At 38.8% G+C, this 16,998-nt stretch overlaps 1 protein-coding gene across 1 annotated transcript in view; it reads left to right on the top strand.

The window, feature by feature from the left end:
- Nucleotides 1-489: 489 nt before the first annotated feature.
- The window catches only part of SIGIRR (single Ig and TIR domain containing), a 38,651-nt gene continuing 22,142 nt past the window's right edge, over nt 490-16,998 (top strand). Inside the window, exons 1-5 of the mRNA XM_060770094.2 lie at nt 490-630; nt 9,603-9,929; nt 12,505-12,694; nt 14,112-14,242; nt 16,714-16,854. Of these exons, the coding sequence (XP_060626077.2) occupies nt 531-630; nt 9,603-9,929; nt 12,505-12,694; nt 14,112-14,242; nt 16,714-16,854 (889 nt within the window). The 5' untranslated portion in view covers nt 490-530. The remainder of the gene's footprint in view (nt 631-9,602; nt 9,930-12,504; nt 12,695-14,111; nt 14,243-16,713; nt 16,855-16,998) is intronic.

The following is a 16,998-nucleotide window of genomic DNA, read 5'->3' as shown; positions in this document are numbered from 1 at the left end:
GCTCCAGAACAGCCAGGATATCTGTTTGGCTTAAAGCCACAGAGCAGCAGTCATCCCGGCTACAGAGCTCTTGAGCAACCTGCCTCTCACCTCTTCACTGAACAAAGTCCTGGCCTGCTTTTCTGTGCCAACAGGTTGGGTGTGTATTGGTGTGTGCGTGTTTCAGTGTCCAGGTTTCATTACCCCATTGTGTGCAGGTGGAAAGGTGGGCGGAGCAAAGATAAACAGATGAGAAGAACTGGCCCTCCCTAATGCAGGCCAGCAGGATTGTGATTGGAGGTGGAGAAGGGAACAAGTGATTAAAGGATGAGACCAAATGAACATAGGGGAGGGATACTGAACTGGCAAAGCAGGTCTATTGGACAGTCATGTGTTTAATGTGGCTACAATAAGGAAGTACAAAGCAAGGACACAGCCAGTCTCAGGCTCTGAAGTTGCTTGGCTGAACCTGGAGAGGGAAGTCCAGAAAGGTAAATACTTTTTCTCTGTTCTTTTCCAGTTTGCAGGTGCTGCTTCTAAAGTAAGCTAAAATGATTGTGAAATTCCTTTTCCTTCTGCCTGTGCCATTTGTGCTCTTGGCTTTCTGCTTTGCCACGGGGAGTGAGCAGGAAGGGACAGCAGCATTGCAAGGTGAGATTTAAAGTAAAGGGGCCATGATTTCAATATGTGTGTGTGTGTAGTGATGAATTGACACAGACTTGGGACACTTGCCAGTAAAGGGACCCAATCTGAGTTTCTTGTTTTTTCTTCTGCTGTATAATTTGCTCAGGTTGCCTAGTTTTGTAGAACCTATTGCTTGATCCAGTAGCCTCTCCTCTAGATAGGAATGAATGTCCTTTGTTCTGAGACCAGATTTGTATTTGTTCATTGGTGCTTGATTGGCTGAGCTTTGCCCTTTGAAGCGTTTTAAAAGTCAACTTTAGTTTGTTCAAGAAGGTCCTCTTTCTTCTTGTCAATTCCATAATGTTTGTCCTAGGCCTACATGGAGCTTTAGAAGGTGGCCAGAAGTACATCCAGCATTCCTTTGATCAGTTCATCCCAGTTTCACTGTCATTGTCTTATGCAAAGCGTATGCAAGCCAGGAACACAGGAAGTTGTTCGGTTATGGCATAGGCATAGATCTGTCTCTCCTGGGTGCTCAGGGTGCCAGAAGGATAATATCAGCTGCAGTGGTGACTTACAGAGCAACATAAATAACAGACTGACTGAATTCTAAATATGCTGCCTGGCCAGTTGTATTTCTATGTGTCACGCTGCTGGTTTGTTTTAATTTTTTTAATGTATTGTATTCCTGTTCCCTTTGTGGGGTATCTTCTTGTAGCTTTGGAAAATTGAATTATAAATCTTTAAAATGAATAAATAAGTGACGACTGTTATTTGCATGAGTGTGTACATGTACATATGCAACAGAATATGATTATGTATTTATTTATTTATTTATCGTGTCAGGAGCAACCAGATAGTTGTATTACATTTTTAACAAAACAGACAGACAGACAAAACACAAAGTTTGCGAGCTACTCTAATATGTATTATATACAGTAGACTCTTCACTTTAACGTGGCTTAGTGTAATAACCACAATTTTGAAAACACTATTTTTTTTATCTGAGATACCTTCTATAGGCACAGAGGGTTGATGTAATAACCACAAATAAAAAAGACACCTTTTTCCTGGTAGAACCCCCCTAGGCATTTCTAGATCTTCCAACTTCCATCAGACATTGACCACAGAATTGTGGGCTGTATCACAATGCAATATGTACGTCAGATATGTGAGTTCTCATCCACATTCATTCTTTGCATACAGTCTCATGATCAGCAAGAGAATCAATATGCAGAAACGTTTTCTAGCTTCTTTACCAAATTACGGCATTAATGTTAACCTAGGTTTTATCCACTTCCTCTTGCACACCTACACAGCTGTGGCGAGAAACCTGGGCACTGAGTGTGAAACTGAACTATTTATGTCTGGAGAAATGTTGTAAAATGGGACTTTGGTAAATTGAGCTTCACCTGAACAGTTGGATCTCCATATCTGCAAGGGATACATTAGAAAACCTACACTGGATAGTTGAAATCATGGGTAATTGAAAACCCTATATTTTCACTAAGCATACCATAGAGTTACACTGGAGGACTTTGAGAGGCACACAAACACTTCCGGGGGGGGGATGGAAATTTTTAAATGGAAAACCTGATGGGAAATTTTAAATACAGAAATATAGGCTGCTACGATTTTAACCGTTTTGTGATTTTTTGTTTTCTGCACTATGAGTTGTATCTTACCTTTGAATATCCATAGTGAGTAATGTAGTAAGTTTTGTACTTGTTGTTGAAGAGGTTGTTACGACCTTTCCAAACAATGGCTGATTTCATTTTCTGCCTCATAGGAATAAGATATGGCTTATCAGGGAAAATGAATTTTCCACTCAGCACAGTTCAAAGATTGTGTGTTTGCTTATGAAATTACGGGCTACTTCTCAAGACTGGGATACCAGCACACCTACGCTACAATGTCCGAAGCAGTCTAGGTTAATCGGAAGCTGAAATGAGTCTCATCTCTCTGTGCCCCTTTCATTATACCAGGGTTTTGTACATTTGCTATGACTATGGAAAAAAATACTGATTTTGTCAATACAATACTTCTTTTTGTCTGTTGAACCACTTCAAAGAGCTGAATTCATTTATCATTGTGGAGTGGATCAGTCTCATGCTTTCTATCTATCAAAAAATTTGAAGGCTGCAGCTTGACTGCTACAGTATCATGATCTTCCATAATTTTGATGGCACACCTGAGCCTTTGGGAAAACTATATTGTCTGACTTTATTCGGGGGCTATCTGTATACCTTCTGTTAAGATTAAGACCCTTTGACGCAGAGGCACTTTAGGCAAGGTGAAAAGATAACCAAATGAGTTTACTGAAACAAGATGAAAAAAAGGTTAACTCCACCTGGGACTATCATAAGGTAACTTAAACAATACATTACAAGAGGAGATCTTGCTGGTTGCAGTCATCTTTCTGGGGTCTTTGAAAGTCTTTTGCTTCTGGCGCAAAGCAATGGATTATAAGTTGTTGCTTACAAACTGTCTTAATCTTCTCTTCTGTAAAGCTTAGGCTGGCCAAAAGCTTCTGTTGTCCTTTGGACTGATGGTATAAAAATACTGCTAAATGCAGCAGATAATAATGTCTGTTTGGATAACTTGGGCCTATGATTACAATAGACAATCCCAAGCCTAAATCACAGTAGCTCAGCTGTAGAAAAGAGGAGTCTAGCAAGAGAGCTCTATACAGGAAAAGGAATAGACCGATTAAGATTGGCCTCTGGGGGGATTTTAAGCTCCATCCAAAAACTAATCCAAAAGAAGTTATCTAAACTACTGGGGAGGCTTATAAACAGGGGGAACTAAAGCATAGGAGAAGGAAAGGCAGATCCAAGACTTCACAATAATTGTTTGCTGCATCTTTTGCTGCAAAGGAATAATCACATAGATGGTCATTTCTAAAAACTGGACTAGATGAATAATGGTTTTACGCATTGTAGAGGTGGAGCAAATGAGGAAATATGGATTGAAATATTTTAAAGGGCAGGTACTATCTCTCTTAATATAATTATCTTTCAAACTATTTGTCTTGAGTAAATGTTCTACTTCTGCAAATCCACAGTGGGGTGGGAGGGACACACTTTCATAAAACAGTAAAAGTTCCCAGGATGTAATGAGAATGTACATTATTATTATTATTATTATTATTATTATTATTAAACTTTATTTGTACTCCCGAAGGACTCAATGCGGCTTACATAGGCCAAGGCCTCAAAACACAACACAACAATACAACACCTAAAGCAAATTAAAAACAGTTAAGCAATATTAAACAACAAGCAATAAACAATACATCAAGACACTATAAGCTGGGCCGGGCCAGAGTAATGGGTACAAGATTAAAAGTGCTGATGTGGCAGAGGGTATGTAGGATTATAAGGTAGGTGCAGTGTGCAGCGATCTTAGTTCTACTAAAGTGCTTCTGGGACTTGGTATTGGAGATTTCTAATCTGGGAAGGCACATCGGAACAGCCAGGTCTTCAAGTTCTTTCTAAAGACTGCCAATGTAGGGGCCTGTCTGAGATCTTTTGGGAGGGTGTTCCAGAGTCAGGGGCCACCATGGAAAAGGCCCTGTCTCGAGTCCCCACCAAGCGCGCCTGCGACGCAGGCGGAATCACGAGCAGGGCCTCTCTGGATGAACGGAGTGAACGTGGAACTTTGCCCAAAATCGGTTAGAAACTATAATATTTTTAAGAATTTAAAATGTTATAGGTTCTTTTTGGAAAAGTGTTCTGGCTCAAAATGTATAGTCCTTTAAAAATTAGAAAATTTGCAGCTTTCAAACAAAAAAACTGCTTATTTCTAGTACTGTCTTCAATAACTGTCATGCAGACGCTCATGAAAATAATCTACACTAGAATTAATGCAGTTTGACACCACTTTAATTATCACAGTTACATGGGACTTGTTGTTTTGCAAACTCTTTAGCCTCCACTGCCTCACCAAACTACAAATCTCAGGATTCTATTCCTTACTTAAATTATGACAGAAGCAATGGAATTGTTCTACGTTAGGCACCCATTTGTGTAACACCTACATGGACTAGGCCTGACTGTGGGACCCACCAGAGAAAATGCCACAGAAAACGTACTGTGCTTTAATATAGTTTTGAACAAGATAAAAAAATTTTCAAGGAAGGATTTTGCTAGCAGGCACTAATCTAAATGTATTGTGGCAATTAAACAATAGAGGAAATCATTGATTTTACCTTCCAGGCTCTTTTGCCCTTTTGATGAAGTTGCATAACCAATTTATCATCTCGCAGTGTCACAAAAATGCATGCTCATTTTTTTTTCTTTTCTAAAGGGAAAGCTGTTCTAGGAGAAGGAAAGGTAAAAAGGAGTCACGTAGCATCATTAAAGCTAACCGATTTATTTTGGCATAAGGTAATGTAGAAATAAATTGGTTAGTCTGCAGGGTGCCACAGGAGGTCTTTTTTCCCTTTATCTCTTGGTAATGTTGTTTGCAAGCTCAAACTCGAAAGGAACAGATGGATTGTGAGCACCCAAAGTCTGGCTCAAAAGGCATCTTGATGCAAACAAATGTCCACAGACCTCACTCTGCCTTTCAGCCTCCACTGCCTGCAGTAGACTTTGTGTAATGGTAAGGTTGTTGGTGTGAGGAAAAAAAAATCATTTTTTTAATCGATACTTACCTTCACCTAGGGTTCACCCATAAGTTTACAGAACCATGTCTCTATCTTAATTAATGGAATGTTCTTTTTCAAAATACAGGCCTACTTTTCCTTCCACATCCCCAGTATCTTTTCACTTAAGGTACTTTGATAAGTTGTCCCGAACCCTGATCTTAATCATAGTTACTTGAAGGTTTGTTTCAGAAACTGGTTGGACTTGTTTGAAGATGCATTGCCAGTCCATTCTAAAAGACAAATGCCTTTAGCCACAAAGTTAAATGCAGTCAGTCCACCACATCCTTGAAGTCTTTATCCATGGATTCATCCTTCCATGGCTTGAAAATTCTGTTTTAAAAATTCTGAATTGAAAACCATACTTTCCCCATTTTATCTGATGGGCTGAGATTGTGCCATTGCATATATTTGGAATTCGATCATCCACAGAATTTGGTATCCATAGGGTTCCTAGACACAAACCTCAATGGATACAAAAAGTGATCTGAACTGCATTCTGGATCTGGCATTATTTGTAGCTGTTGGAGAGATGAGGACTAGAACTGCTTTTTTTTATTAGCTTCAGATCATAGACGTTCTCTCTCTCTAAAAAATAAAGATTTCTGGACTAGTTGAATTCAAGTATTGTTATGTTATTTCTAATAATATGCTTTTAGCAGCTGCTATTGTTACAAAATGATGCTAGGAGATATCACATATCACACTGATTTTTTTGCCAATAATATTGGCTATTGGTTTTCTTTTTGGCCCCAATTTGAAGTGATGGACTACTTCCAAGCACTGCCTATTCTGGGATTACTTTTTTGAAACACCATTTTCCTTGATAAATGTTAAGGTTTGCTTTGGTGGCCCTGTTCTTTGTCTCTCCATTGATCAAGTTGAGGTTGACAAATATTAGCGTCAGGGTCTTAATTTAGCCTATAGTTTTGAAGCTCGCATTCCCAAGAATTGCATCAAACTTCCCTGTTTCGGACTTTTAAACATAGAATCATAGAGTTGGAAGAGACCCCGTGGGCCATCCAGTCCAACCCCCTGCCAAGAAGCAGAAAAATAGTCTGAAAACTGGCGTTTTTGTTTGCCCTTACCGTCACTGCTGCTCTTTATTATTCAAAGCATTTTTTTCAGAACTGCCTTGATGTACTTGCAATCTTTTTCAAATTATGTATAAGCAAAGATCATTAGCTGTGTTTCCTGTGTTGGCCTTTTCTTACAAGTTCCAGTGAGGACCAGCAGCCATGTGGGCAAGGTATAAAGAAAAATCCCTAATCTCAAGTCTCTGTTCTAATTCTTTAAACATGCTGCTGTGCTCAAATATGCATCATTGGTGTTTTAGTCAATACTAAAACCTGTTTCCCAGACATGAAAATGGAAAACATAAACACACTAAAAGCAGCATTCTTCCTCTTACATCAACTTCTCCCTCTCAGCCCCAATTATTTTATATTTTCCCTGCTGCAGGGTTTTGTCTCTTACTTCTCTGGGGTGTTTTAAATGAACACAGTGAAAATCGTAGATATCTATACTGAGAGACAAAATGAGCATACTTGCATTTTGAAATGTTCACTACCAAAATTACTAAATACTTCTAGAGCAGGAAGTATTTTGTGGCCAGTTAAAGCCACAAGGTCCTCATGGCAAAAATGATGTAGTCCACTGCATTGCATTTTTACAAGGTATAAACCCATAACTGCCTGCTCAGCAGTTTAGTCTTGGAATAGTTCCTTAACTAATTGATACTTCTGTACCAAAACTACAGCATAGGCAAGGAACATGAAAAGCAAAAGCCCTCTGATTATATAAAAGGACAGATCACAATAGTGCTGAATTAGACCATGGAGAAAGGAGTGGCCAGTTGCCACAAAAGACATTTCTGAATTGACTTTAGCTTTGCAAATTGAAATATTTGGGAAAGAATCTTCTGAGAATTAATACTTTTGAGGCAAGTTCTTAGTTGTGTTTTAATGCAACTGCAGCTTCACCAGGTTTCTGTTCATTTTGAACAGGTTCTCAACCTGGGGTCACCAGATGTTTTTGGCCTTCAACTCCCAGAAATCCTAACAGCTGGTAAACTGACTGGGATTTCTGGGAGTTGTAGGCCAAAAACATCTGGAGACCCAGGTTGAAAACCACTGATTTTGAACAAATTATCAATTTGCCCCTGCTCTGGAGGTTGGGTGTGGGATGCACAGCTCCTTTGTGTGCTGTGTAAGCAAAAAAGAGCTACACTTCCTCCTGCAGCCTCTCCCTGATCAGGTCAAGAGGAGTTTGGCCAGGAAACGGAGGCAGCATATTTACATATCACCAGGGACCCAGCCCAGTCACAGTATTGGCAATAGAGCTTAGATCTTTACTTCTTGGATATATTATGTGCATGCTGACTTGAGGGATTTTAGGAATCATTGTCCAAAAATGTAATCACTGGTTGGGGATATTCTGGAAGTTTTTCTCCAAAATAGTAACATTTCCTAGTTCTGGAAACAGTTCAAAATTTTGCATTAGTTGCTCATGGTGATACATTTTTTGTTTTTGGTTCCAGTTTGTATTTCTTCCATAGTAAGTTTATGATTACTGTATATGATTCTATATTGTTCTTTTTTGCATGATAGGGGTTGGACTGGATGGCCCATGTGGTCTCTTCCGGTTCTGTGATTCTATATGAATAGAAGGCAGAAATCATGGAATAAAATTGTGTCATGGGATTACTCTGTCAATTACTCTTTGAATGCATTCAGATGGTGTGAAAATGAGCAATAAAACATATCCAGGGGCATGCTGCAGGTAGGATAAATTAGATCCAAGTACTTATTGAACTCAGTGGCCATACCACTTTCTAGCAAACAATCCTGGGATTTTTGATCTTGGTGTATTTTGTGTTACTGGGATCAGCCCCTGCTTCTTATAAGCAGCCAGCCATTCTTTTTAGTACATGTTGGATTTCACTTAAAGTTAACAAGATGTGTTAACAAATTAATTGAACTTCGCTTTAGTGTTTACCTGATAAATGCTTCAATGTAGTTATCAGAGATATTGTGGGTGTAGCTACAGTGCATGCTTACAGTACTTAGTACTGCACTAAGTACTGTAAGTATATGCATTTTAATTGTCTTGACTCGATCCTGAGAAATCCTAGGATTTGTAGTTTGTTGGATATCTAGACTTCAGTCCTGCACTCCCTTGGACTATAGTATTGGGTCTTTCTAGTCTTAAATCCCTTACTATACTAAAAATCCAAGATTCTATAAGAAACTGCCATAGCAACAGCAGAATGAAACTACAGGTAATCCTCAAGTTATGTACAAGTAGGTTTTGTAGGTTTCCTCTTAAGTTGAATTTGTTTGTAAGTTGGAACAGATACATTTTTAAAGTGTAACTCCAGCTACACACACACACACACACTTTTGATAGCATAGGGTTAACACTCCCGTGGTGTTTGTTTTGCTAACCCTGTTCAGATTTCATCTCACTTTCTGTCCCTGTGATCATTGGATTTTGAAAAATTTGGCTTGTTGTGGTGATAAAGCTTAAGTCGAGACACCTTCTCCCCATATTAACTCTTTCAGAAGTGAATTTCTCTTCCTAGCAATAAAATTCCCCCACTTCCTGTTGTCTTACTCCTATTCTTAATTATGGACCTTTGTAAATCATATGTTTGTATCTTGGGGACTGCCTATACTATAATTGTGGGGTGTTGATAAACCTAATTATGATGCATAATACTTAGTAGTATGGCTGTTCACTATGTATATGCATCCCCTAATTACAACTTTTAATAATGGATGATGGACTTAGATTTAGTTGAATGGCGTATTTATGTGCACTGTTAAACTTGAAATTGTAATAACCCCTCTGTGTCAAGGAATGATCAGTAATTACATTGCACTACTAAACTTATCGTCTCCTCTTTATAATACTGTTATTTGATTGTGTGTTTGCGGGTTTTCTGTATCCCTTTGTATAATTCTTGCCTCAATTCAATGTTCTCCTGGCATAGTTTATGTGTGTCTACAGAAATGCCTTAAGTGTAGTGCAGCCAAGAGAATTTATTTCTTGGCTTAATCTAAGGATTTATTGAATATCTATAGCATAGCCACAACTTTTAACTAACTATACAATGATGAAGTGACAATAATAGGTGAAGTTTTAGTTCAGGTTATCTGGTTTACCTGGATGTTAGGCATCTGTATCTCTCTCTTTTGCCCTTGTTTTGCTGCTGCACCATTTGAACTCTTTGGATGTTGTCTGTGTTCCGCTGACTTCAGAATTATGGTAAGATTATGTGTCAAAAGAGAGGTTACAGTTTGACTGGTATGCTTTATTTTTAACTTATTTCTCTGCCATTTTCCATCAGCCTCTACCTTTTCCTGCGTGGAACCGGATCACTTCTATGACCACATTGTTTGGACGTGGTTGAAATCTGTTAATCATTTGTTCTGCCCACTGGATAATCAGAGCCTGCAACTCCTTCAGTCTGCCTCTGAGTTTGATGTCCTGTGGAGCAAAGACTGCCACCCGCTTCACTTCGTTCCCTTAGGCCACCTGCAAAGCACATTGCAGAACACAACTGCATACCTTACCTTTGAGAATCCAAATACCAGTGATGCTGGCAACTACACTTGCACACTCTACTTGAATGGTCAAAGAAACGCCTCCTTTACAGTCCATCTGGACATGGCAGGTGAGTACAAGAAACAGGGAAAAGATCCAAAAAACACGTCTCTGGAGCCAAAGACTAATTCTGACTTACACTTCTTTTCCAGCCAATCCAGGAGGAGAAGTTCTTATGCCATTTCAAGACACATTACTTGTCTTTTTAGTGCTGTCTTTAAGTGTCACACCAGACACAGAATGGTTTAGAAATATTAACTGTGAAAGGCAGAGTATTTGCTTTTTTTAGAGCAGGCAGTTCTAACCATACTCATTAGAAAAGGCACACTGTTAGATAGCATTAGAAGATCTGAGCCAGTCCATCAAGTCCTGTGATTTGACCCTGCAAACATTGTTGGACTGCAACTCCCATCTTTTGTAGCCAACGTAGCCGGTAGTTATGGATAATTAGGATTACAGTCCAAAAACATTGGGTAGCTTTTCTTTGATCTAAGGGCTAAATTTTCAAACTCTAGTCAGCTAGTGTCTTTATCTGAAACTATATAGGATCAGTGGTGCTTCTGGAGGCTTATATCCTATGGTTTGCTCCCTTTCTCCTCTTCACGGTTTTGTGTAGTAAGAAAACACTTTCTTATTCAATTTATTTTGCTAATTTTTGTGGTGATGAGGAAATGTGTAAATATGGTCATATTGGATCAAGCATTTTTTTCCTGCTAGTGCTTCCCAGAAAAAAAGGAGAAGAGAAAAAATTAGCATGTTACCCATAACATTCATTTCTAGCATGTTGTTAACTAGAGGGTGAAAACTACAAAGGAAAATTGTTCTTCTATACTTCAAATATATCACTTGTTGTCATGTCAGAATTACTTGTGGATCATGTTAAAAATAGCTATATCATCAGACTCAGAAACAAATTTAAGTGGGAGGTGATAACTTACAAAATATTTTCTGTGAATGAAAGATTCACAAAACAGTTGAAACAGGTAAATGTCTTCATTTGTACTTCATCATCCATGGCAATTTAATTTAGAATAGACATCAATCATGTTTTTGTAATTTTTACATTGTTTTAATGGCATCAAATAGCTGCCTATGTTGTAAAGCTGCTTTGAGTTACCTTCGGGTTCAAGAAAGTCAGGGTAGAAATATCATAAATAAGTAAATAAATAAATAAAGGAGCACCTTGTTATGATCTTAAAAACACGGGTCACCTTATAATGATCTGGGGAAAACATTTAGCTGAAAAAGACTTGCTTATCTGAGACTAAACATTACAAAACACAGTGCCTTTCCTCTGAGCAGGCGTCCATGGAGCTGCTTTCTTAATATCTGATTAAAAGCATCCCGCCCCCCCCCCCCCACCTCAAATTAAGATCATGTTTGAAATGTTTTAAAATCTCTTGATTGTTGTCACAATTTGGCTAAAATTTGGATATGGGGTTTCCCCCCTGCAATATGTTTTTCGAATAAAAGTAAGGTTTGTATATGTGTGATGATTGAAGAACCTTGTTAGCAATTAACTCACAAGGAAACCTTGGGAAATTCTTTAATGATAGGATACTGTTATACACAAAAAAGAAATTTCCAAGATTTCTTTGAGAGTAGTTGCTATCAAGGTTCTGCCATCATCACAATATGATTCTTTCCTAACTGTGTTCTCTAAAGAGTCTGTCCCTACAATTTTGTTTCTCTGTCCCTCTCACTACTCAATTTATAGCATTGTTGAAAGTGTCCATAATATTTCAACCACCAGATCTCTAAGTATATGTGAACTGCCTTCATTTCTTGGGTATAACAAGATAATCGCATTAAAAGGAAAGGATGAAAATTATTTCCTGACTCATGAAGTTTAGGAATTAATGAGGCCTGATTTTTGTCTGAAGGAAAGAACAAAAAGGATAAATAGAGACAACTGTCAAAGACATGCCCCACTATTTAATGCAGCATGTCTTAAAGGGTTCTGCATCATAAAACCCTTAGTCTACATACATTTAGACTCCAAACTCTAGTTATTTTCCATGATAGGAAGACAAAAGTTGCTGTTTTTTTTTTTTTAAAAAAAAGAAAACACACCAAAGAATTTTGAAAATGTGTAACTGACTTCACCAGGATGGATGAGCTGACAACAAGTAAGATTGAGGGGAAAGAGCTGGACTCTGAACAAGGTATTGCCAGGAGAACTCCAGAAGTTAATATGTAATTCCATGTCTCATTAAACACTGCTGCTTATAGTTATGTTTCCATGTCCCCTTTTCTTTCTCATGTTTTTTTTTTTACAGTGGTAGAAGTCATACTTTCCAGAGAATCCAGACCTTGTGCCTCTTCCATTATAAATCCTCTAAATTATATTTTCTTTTCTTCAATAAAACCAACAGAACTAATGTAACTGGGGTGGGTGGGTTATACACTAAAATATGCACAGATAAGTGTGTAATGCCCAAAGCGATAGATGACAAAGAGGGATCATTGAGTTTGTCACGGGAAAGGGGTGATGCTTAGTGAAATGTCACAGGACCAAAAGTGGCTTGACTGTTGTCTTAGTTGTTCGGAATTTAGCCATGCCTATACAAACACTTGACAAGGGATATGCAGAATAAAACTGGAAGTTCGATCCTTACATTTAAAACGTCTTGTCTTTTCTACAGATCTTTGCAGTGTATTTCCCAGGTTCCTGAGCCCCTCTAGCAATAAGACTTTAGAGAGAGCCTTGGGGAGTCAGTTAACACTGAACTGCACTGTACAGCTGCCCTTCAGCAAGGACTGTGACTTTGACCTACACTGGATAAAAGATAGCCACCGGTTAGACAACAAGACCCAGACTGCTTCTACACATTGGTAAGAAGGCTTTTATGTAAAACAGAGTTGAAAGTTAATTTGTCTGTGTAACCTGGAGACAAAACCAAGATAAAAATAATGTTTTCCAAACTAAAGGTCTTGTGAAGATAACAGTTGGTTTTCTTGAAGGGCTTATCTTGATGATTAGTAATTTAATTCTGTAGCACACAGTTTAGTACTACATTTATTGTCTAAGAAAAAAGATTGGGTTGCCCCAGTGAAGTAGGGCTAGCTTTTTCCAGTAAGGCTGGTGTTGTGCTTTCTGCAATTGAGAAATTGGAAATGTGCACATAAGCTCATAGGAAAGGAAAACGGAAAAAACCAAGAGAGTGATGGATTGTGTTTCAGAAGAGTACTGATCTTCGATGTTGCAAGGGTGGGGGAAGCAAAGAACAGCTGTACTGGTATCTGCAGCTGACAACCCGAAATAAATTTGGATATAAAATATAAATGGGAAGGAACTCCTCCTCAGTCCTGGTAAACTTATGGGCATGACAGTGGCGAGCAAGGTGAGAGAGAGATGGCTAACAGAACCATTTCTCTTCTCCGGCCTCTGTTTGTCCTCTTTTCCTTCCAAGAGGAAGGCTGGAGAAGAGATGCAATAACAGCAAGAGATTCTTGGTGATCCAGGGGAGAAGAAATGTCAATCACGTCTGTTCCTAAGGCTCCTTAATCTTCCAGGAACCTTGTGCAATCCTTGCACTCCAGGCTGGTTTGCCCTGAAGTCAAGACCTCTCACTGAGATCGGGAGTGCTTCTTCCTATGTATACAATTGTCAAGCAACTATCTACATGCATGCGTGTTCACAAACATACATACAGAAAACAAGTATCCATGTTCCCAAGAGCAGCTGTTTTGTACAAATACCTGGAGTAATTAAAAAACTTTCCATGTAGGCCAACTGTATTCAAAACGTTGGGGACTGCTTTAAGCAATTGTTCTAGAACAGCGCCTTTCACTATTCAATGACCTGCTCTTTTGACTGTTTTGAAGTATACCTAGAACCAACATAATTGATGCATGTTCCACATTTTTGACATAGATGTACGGCACTTTTGTGATCAGGTTGTTTCTTTTTCTTTCAGTTGGCTCAGCACCATCTTTTGGTTCAGTATATGGCAGTGTTAGAAGTTCTTTGCAATCCATCTCTCTTATATTTGTGCTTATAATATAGTATTTTAGATTATAATGTGTAATATATTTATAGATGAACTTAAAGATAAGATAGCTATGTGCAAGTACATCAAGTTGGAGCATAAACCCCACTCCCCGACATGTCCTCCCTTCCTGTTCTCGCAGCAGCATCTCATGTTTAGTTCAAGACACAGTGAAATATTCTGGAGTTTCTCAGACTTTATAACCTTTCTAAAATAATAAAATTTGGCATTATGCTAACCTAAATTTTATTGCTTCCCAGGTTCAATGACAATGCAACAGAGATATTTATCTCCAGCACTTTGGAGGTGAATGTGACTGATGAAGAAAACTATGGAGTTTTTGCTTGTATGCTTAGAAACAAACAGGCAGTTTTCACATTGCAAAAATCAGGTACTTCAGAGGAGAGAAATATTGCACAAGATGGAGGAAGCTTTGAATATTTAGCATCTCAGTCTACTTTTCCTTTTTTCAGGGATAACATTCTTCCTGGAAATCTAAATGCATAGTTTCTGTATAGAAACCAGATGAGCAACATGCTTAGCCTATGTATAACAGAATTTGACAGTATATGTTTTAGCTTTAGAGATTGAGTTTTAAAATACAATTACTGTGTTTATCTTGCTATTTAAGAGTTGATGGTGACCCTACATGTGTGTTTCATTAAATAATTGTTTTTAAGCATCATGGTTTCAGATAATGTCAATAACACATATGGGCTATCTCAGAAAGCGGATAAGACAGTTTCAGAGCTGGTGGTTCTCATTGGAGATGGTTATAATACTGCTAGTGTTTTGGCTGAAGCAGCATGGCTAAAGAGCTCTTGGAAGAATTTACTGGATTTCTGGCAATGTAGCCCCAAAACAAAACACAGTCCTGATGATGGGACTAAATCCTGGCTTTAGAGGCTTTCTTTGCAAGAGCAAGCTTGTGACAACAACACCCAGTAATCTAGTGATTGGATATTTCCACATGATGGCACCAGCAGACAAAGGGAATCTTCTGGAGGTTTTGTATTAGAGCCAGAGCTTCAAACATTTCTGCTCTAAAACAAGTTATTTTCTGCAAATGGTGTAGTCAAACAATGTCTTTCTAAATGTTTCAGTCAAAAGTCTAAATTTAGGCGCCCGTATGTGCACATCGACACCCAACTTTATCACTCATTTCCAACAAAAGCCAAGGATGCTGTTCTGGTCCTGAACTGATGCCTGTAATAGACTGGATGAGGGCCAACAAGCTGAAACTAAATCCAGACAAGACAGGGGTATTACTGGTCAGTCGTAAGGCAGAACAGGGTAAAGGGTTACAGCCTGTACTGGACGAGGGCACAGTTCTCAGTTTGCGGGTGATCTTGGACTCATCACTGACTCTAGAACAGTGGTTCTCAACCTGGGTTCCCCAGATGTTTTTGGCCTACAACTCCCAGAAATCCCAGCCAGTGTACCAGCTGTTAGGATTTCTGGGAGTTGAAGGCCAAAAACATCTGGGGACCCCAGGTTGAGAACCACTGCTCTAAAACCTCAGGTGTCAGCAGCAGCCAGGAGCGCCTTTGCACAGTTAAAACATGTGTGACAGCTGCGCCCATACCTTGAGACACCTGACTTGGCCATGTTAGTCCATGCCTTAGTCACATCCCATTTGAACTATTGCAACACAATGTTGGAGCTGCTTTTGAAGATAGTTTGGAAGCTTCAGCTAGTTCAGAGGTCGGCTTCCAGATTACTAACTGGGGCCCCGTACAGGGAGAGAACCACTCCCATGTTGTGGCATCCCCACTGGCTGCCAATTTGCTTCTGGGCTAAATACAAAGTGCTGGTCGTTACCTTTAAAGCTCTAAATGGTTCGGGTCCAAGCTATTTAAGAGTTGATGGTGACCCTACATGTGTGTTTCATTAAATAATTGTTTTTAAGCATAATGGTTTCAGATAATGTCAGTAACACATAACCGCATCTCCCTATATAGACCACCTTGCACACTGTGGTCAGCAAGGAGGCCCTGCTCTCGGTCCCACCCCTGTCTCAAGCTAGGTTGGTGGGAACGAGAGAGGGGGCCTTCTCCGTGATCACTCCCTGCCTCTGGAACTCCCTTCCCAAAGAAATAAAAATGGCCCCCAGCCTCCTCTCCTTTAAAAAACTGTTGAAAACACAGTTATGCACCATAGCATATGGAGAGAAGGAGGACTAACAGCTTTCTTAAATCTACCTCATAGGAATGCTGATAATTTCATCTACACTTTATGGCTCCTATGGCTTATTTTAATTCTTAACGGCTTTGAGTAGTTTAACTGTCCGGGGCACATGTTTTTTTACTTTCTGTTTTATTAGTGTAATCATGTATTATTTAAATATTTGTATTTGTATTTAAAATTCTATTTTTTCGTAGTTATAAGTTTATTGATGTTTTTTGTACTATGTTGATCTGTGTGTATTTGTTTTACTATGGCATTGAATGTTTACCTTTTTGTTTGTAAACCACTCTGAGTCTCCTTGGGGAGAGAGGGCAGTCTAAATATAAAGTATTATTATTATTAGAAAATTATCTGGCTCTTTGTTAGAATACAGTTGATTTTATTCCAACCTAGGCCTTTGTTTTATGTCTACATTAGTGTTTGTGAAAGGGGTATGTAGAGATGTTAGCTTTTTAGCTTGTGCGTATCCCACATGTCACATATTTACTAATACTGAAAGATATTGTACTATCTTGATGGTTGGCCTTTATTCAGGAATTACGTAACAGTTTATTGCTCTTGTTGTTAATCAATAGACTTATCTTTTTGAAATCAGAAACCTGGCTCCTCTTTCTGTCTTGGTTGTATGCTGTTTGTTCTTAATGTTGTGTAAAGTGCCTTTTCCCATTACAACAGAGACTGCTGAGCACCTGGGTGCTGTCCTTGCTGCTCTTGTCATTGTGGCATTGCTTCTGTTCACCATTGTTATATATGCAAAGTGCCGTCTGAATGCACTGCTATGGTATCGGAACCGTTACGGAGAACTGGAAATTAATGGTAAGTGTTGAGGTAGAGGGTTGATGGCCACTTTCCCCTTTAACTCAAGAGTATGTAACATTTTAGGAGCATGTTGAAATGAGTCAGGATTTGCATGTACATGATTTTAACTGGTTTTACAATATTTTATTCAGTTAGAATTTA

The sequence above is a fragment of the Anolis sagrei genome, chromosome 1 (genome assembly GCF_037176765.1).
Source record: "Anolis sagrei isolate rAnoSag1 chromosome 1, rAnoSag1.mat, whole genome shotgun sequence".
Taxonomy (NCBI): domain Eukaryota; kingdom Metazoa; phylum Chordata; class Lepidosauria; order Squamata; family Dactyloidae; genus Anolis; species Anolis sagrei.
This window is presented reverse-complemented; position numbering and strand designations above follow the sequence as displayed.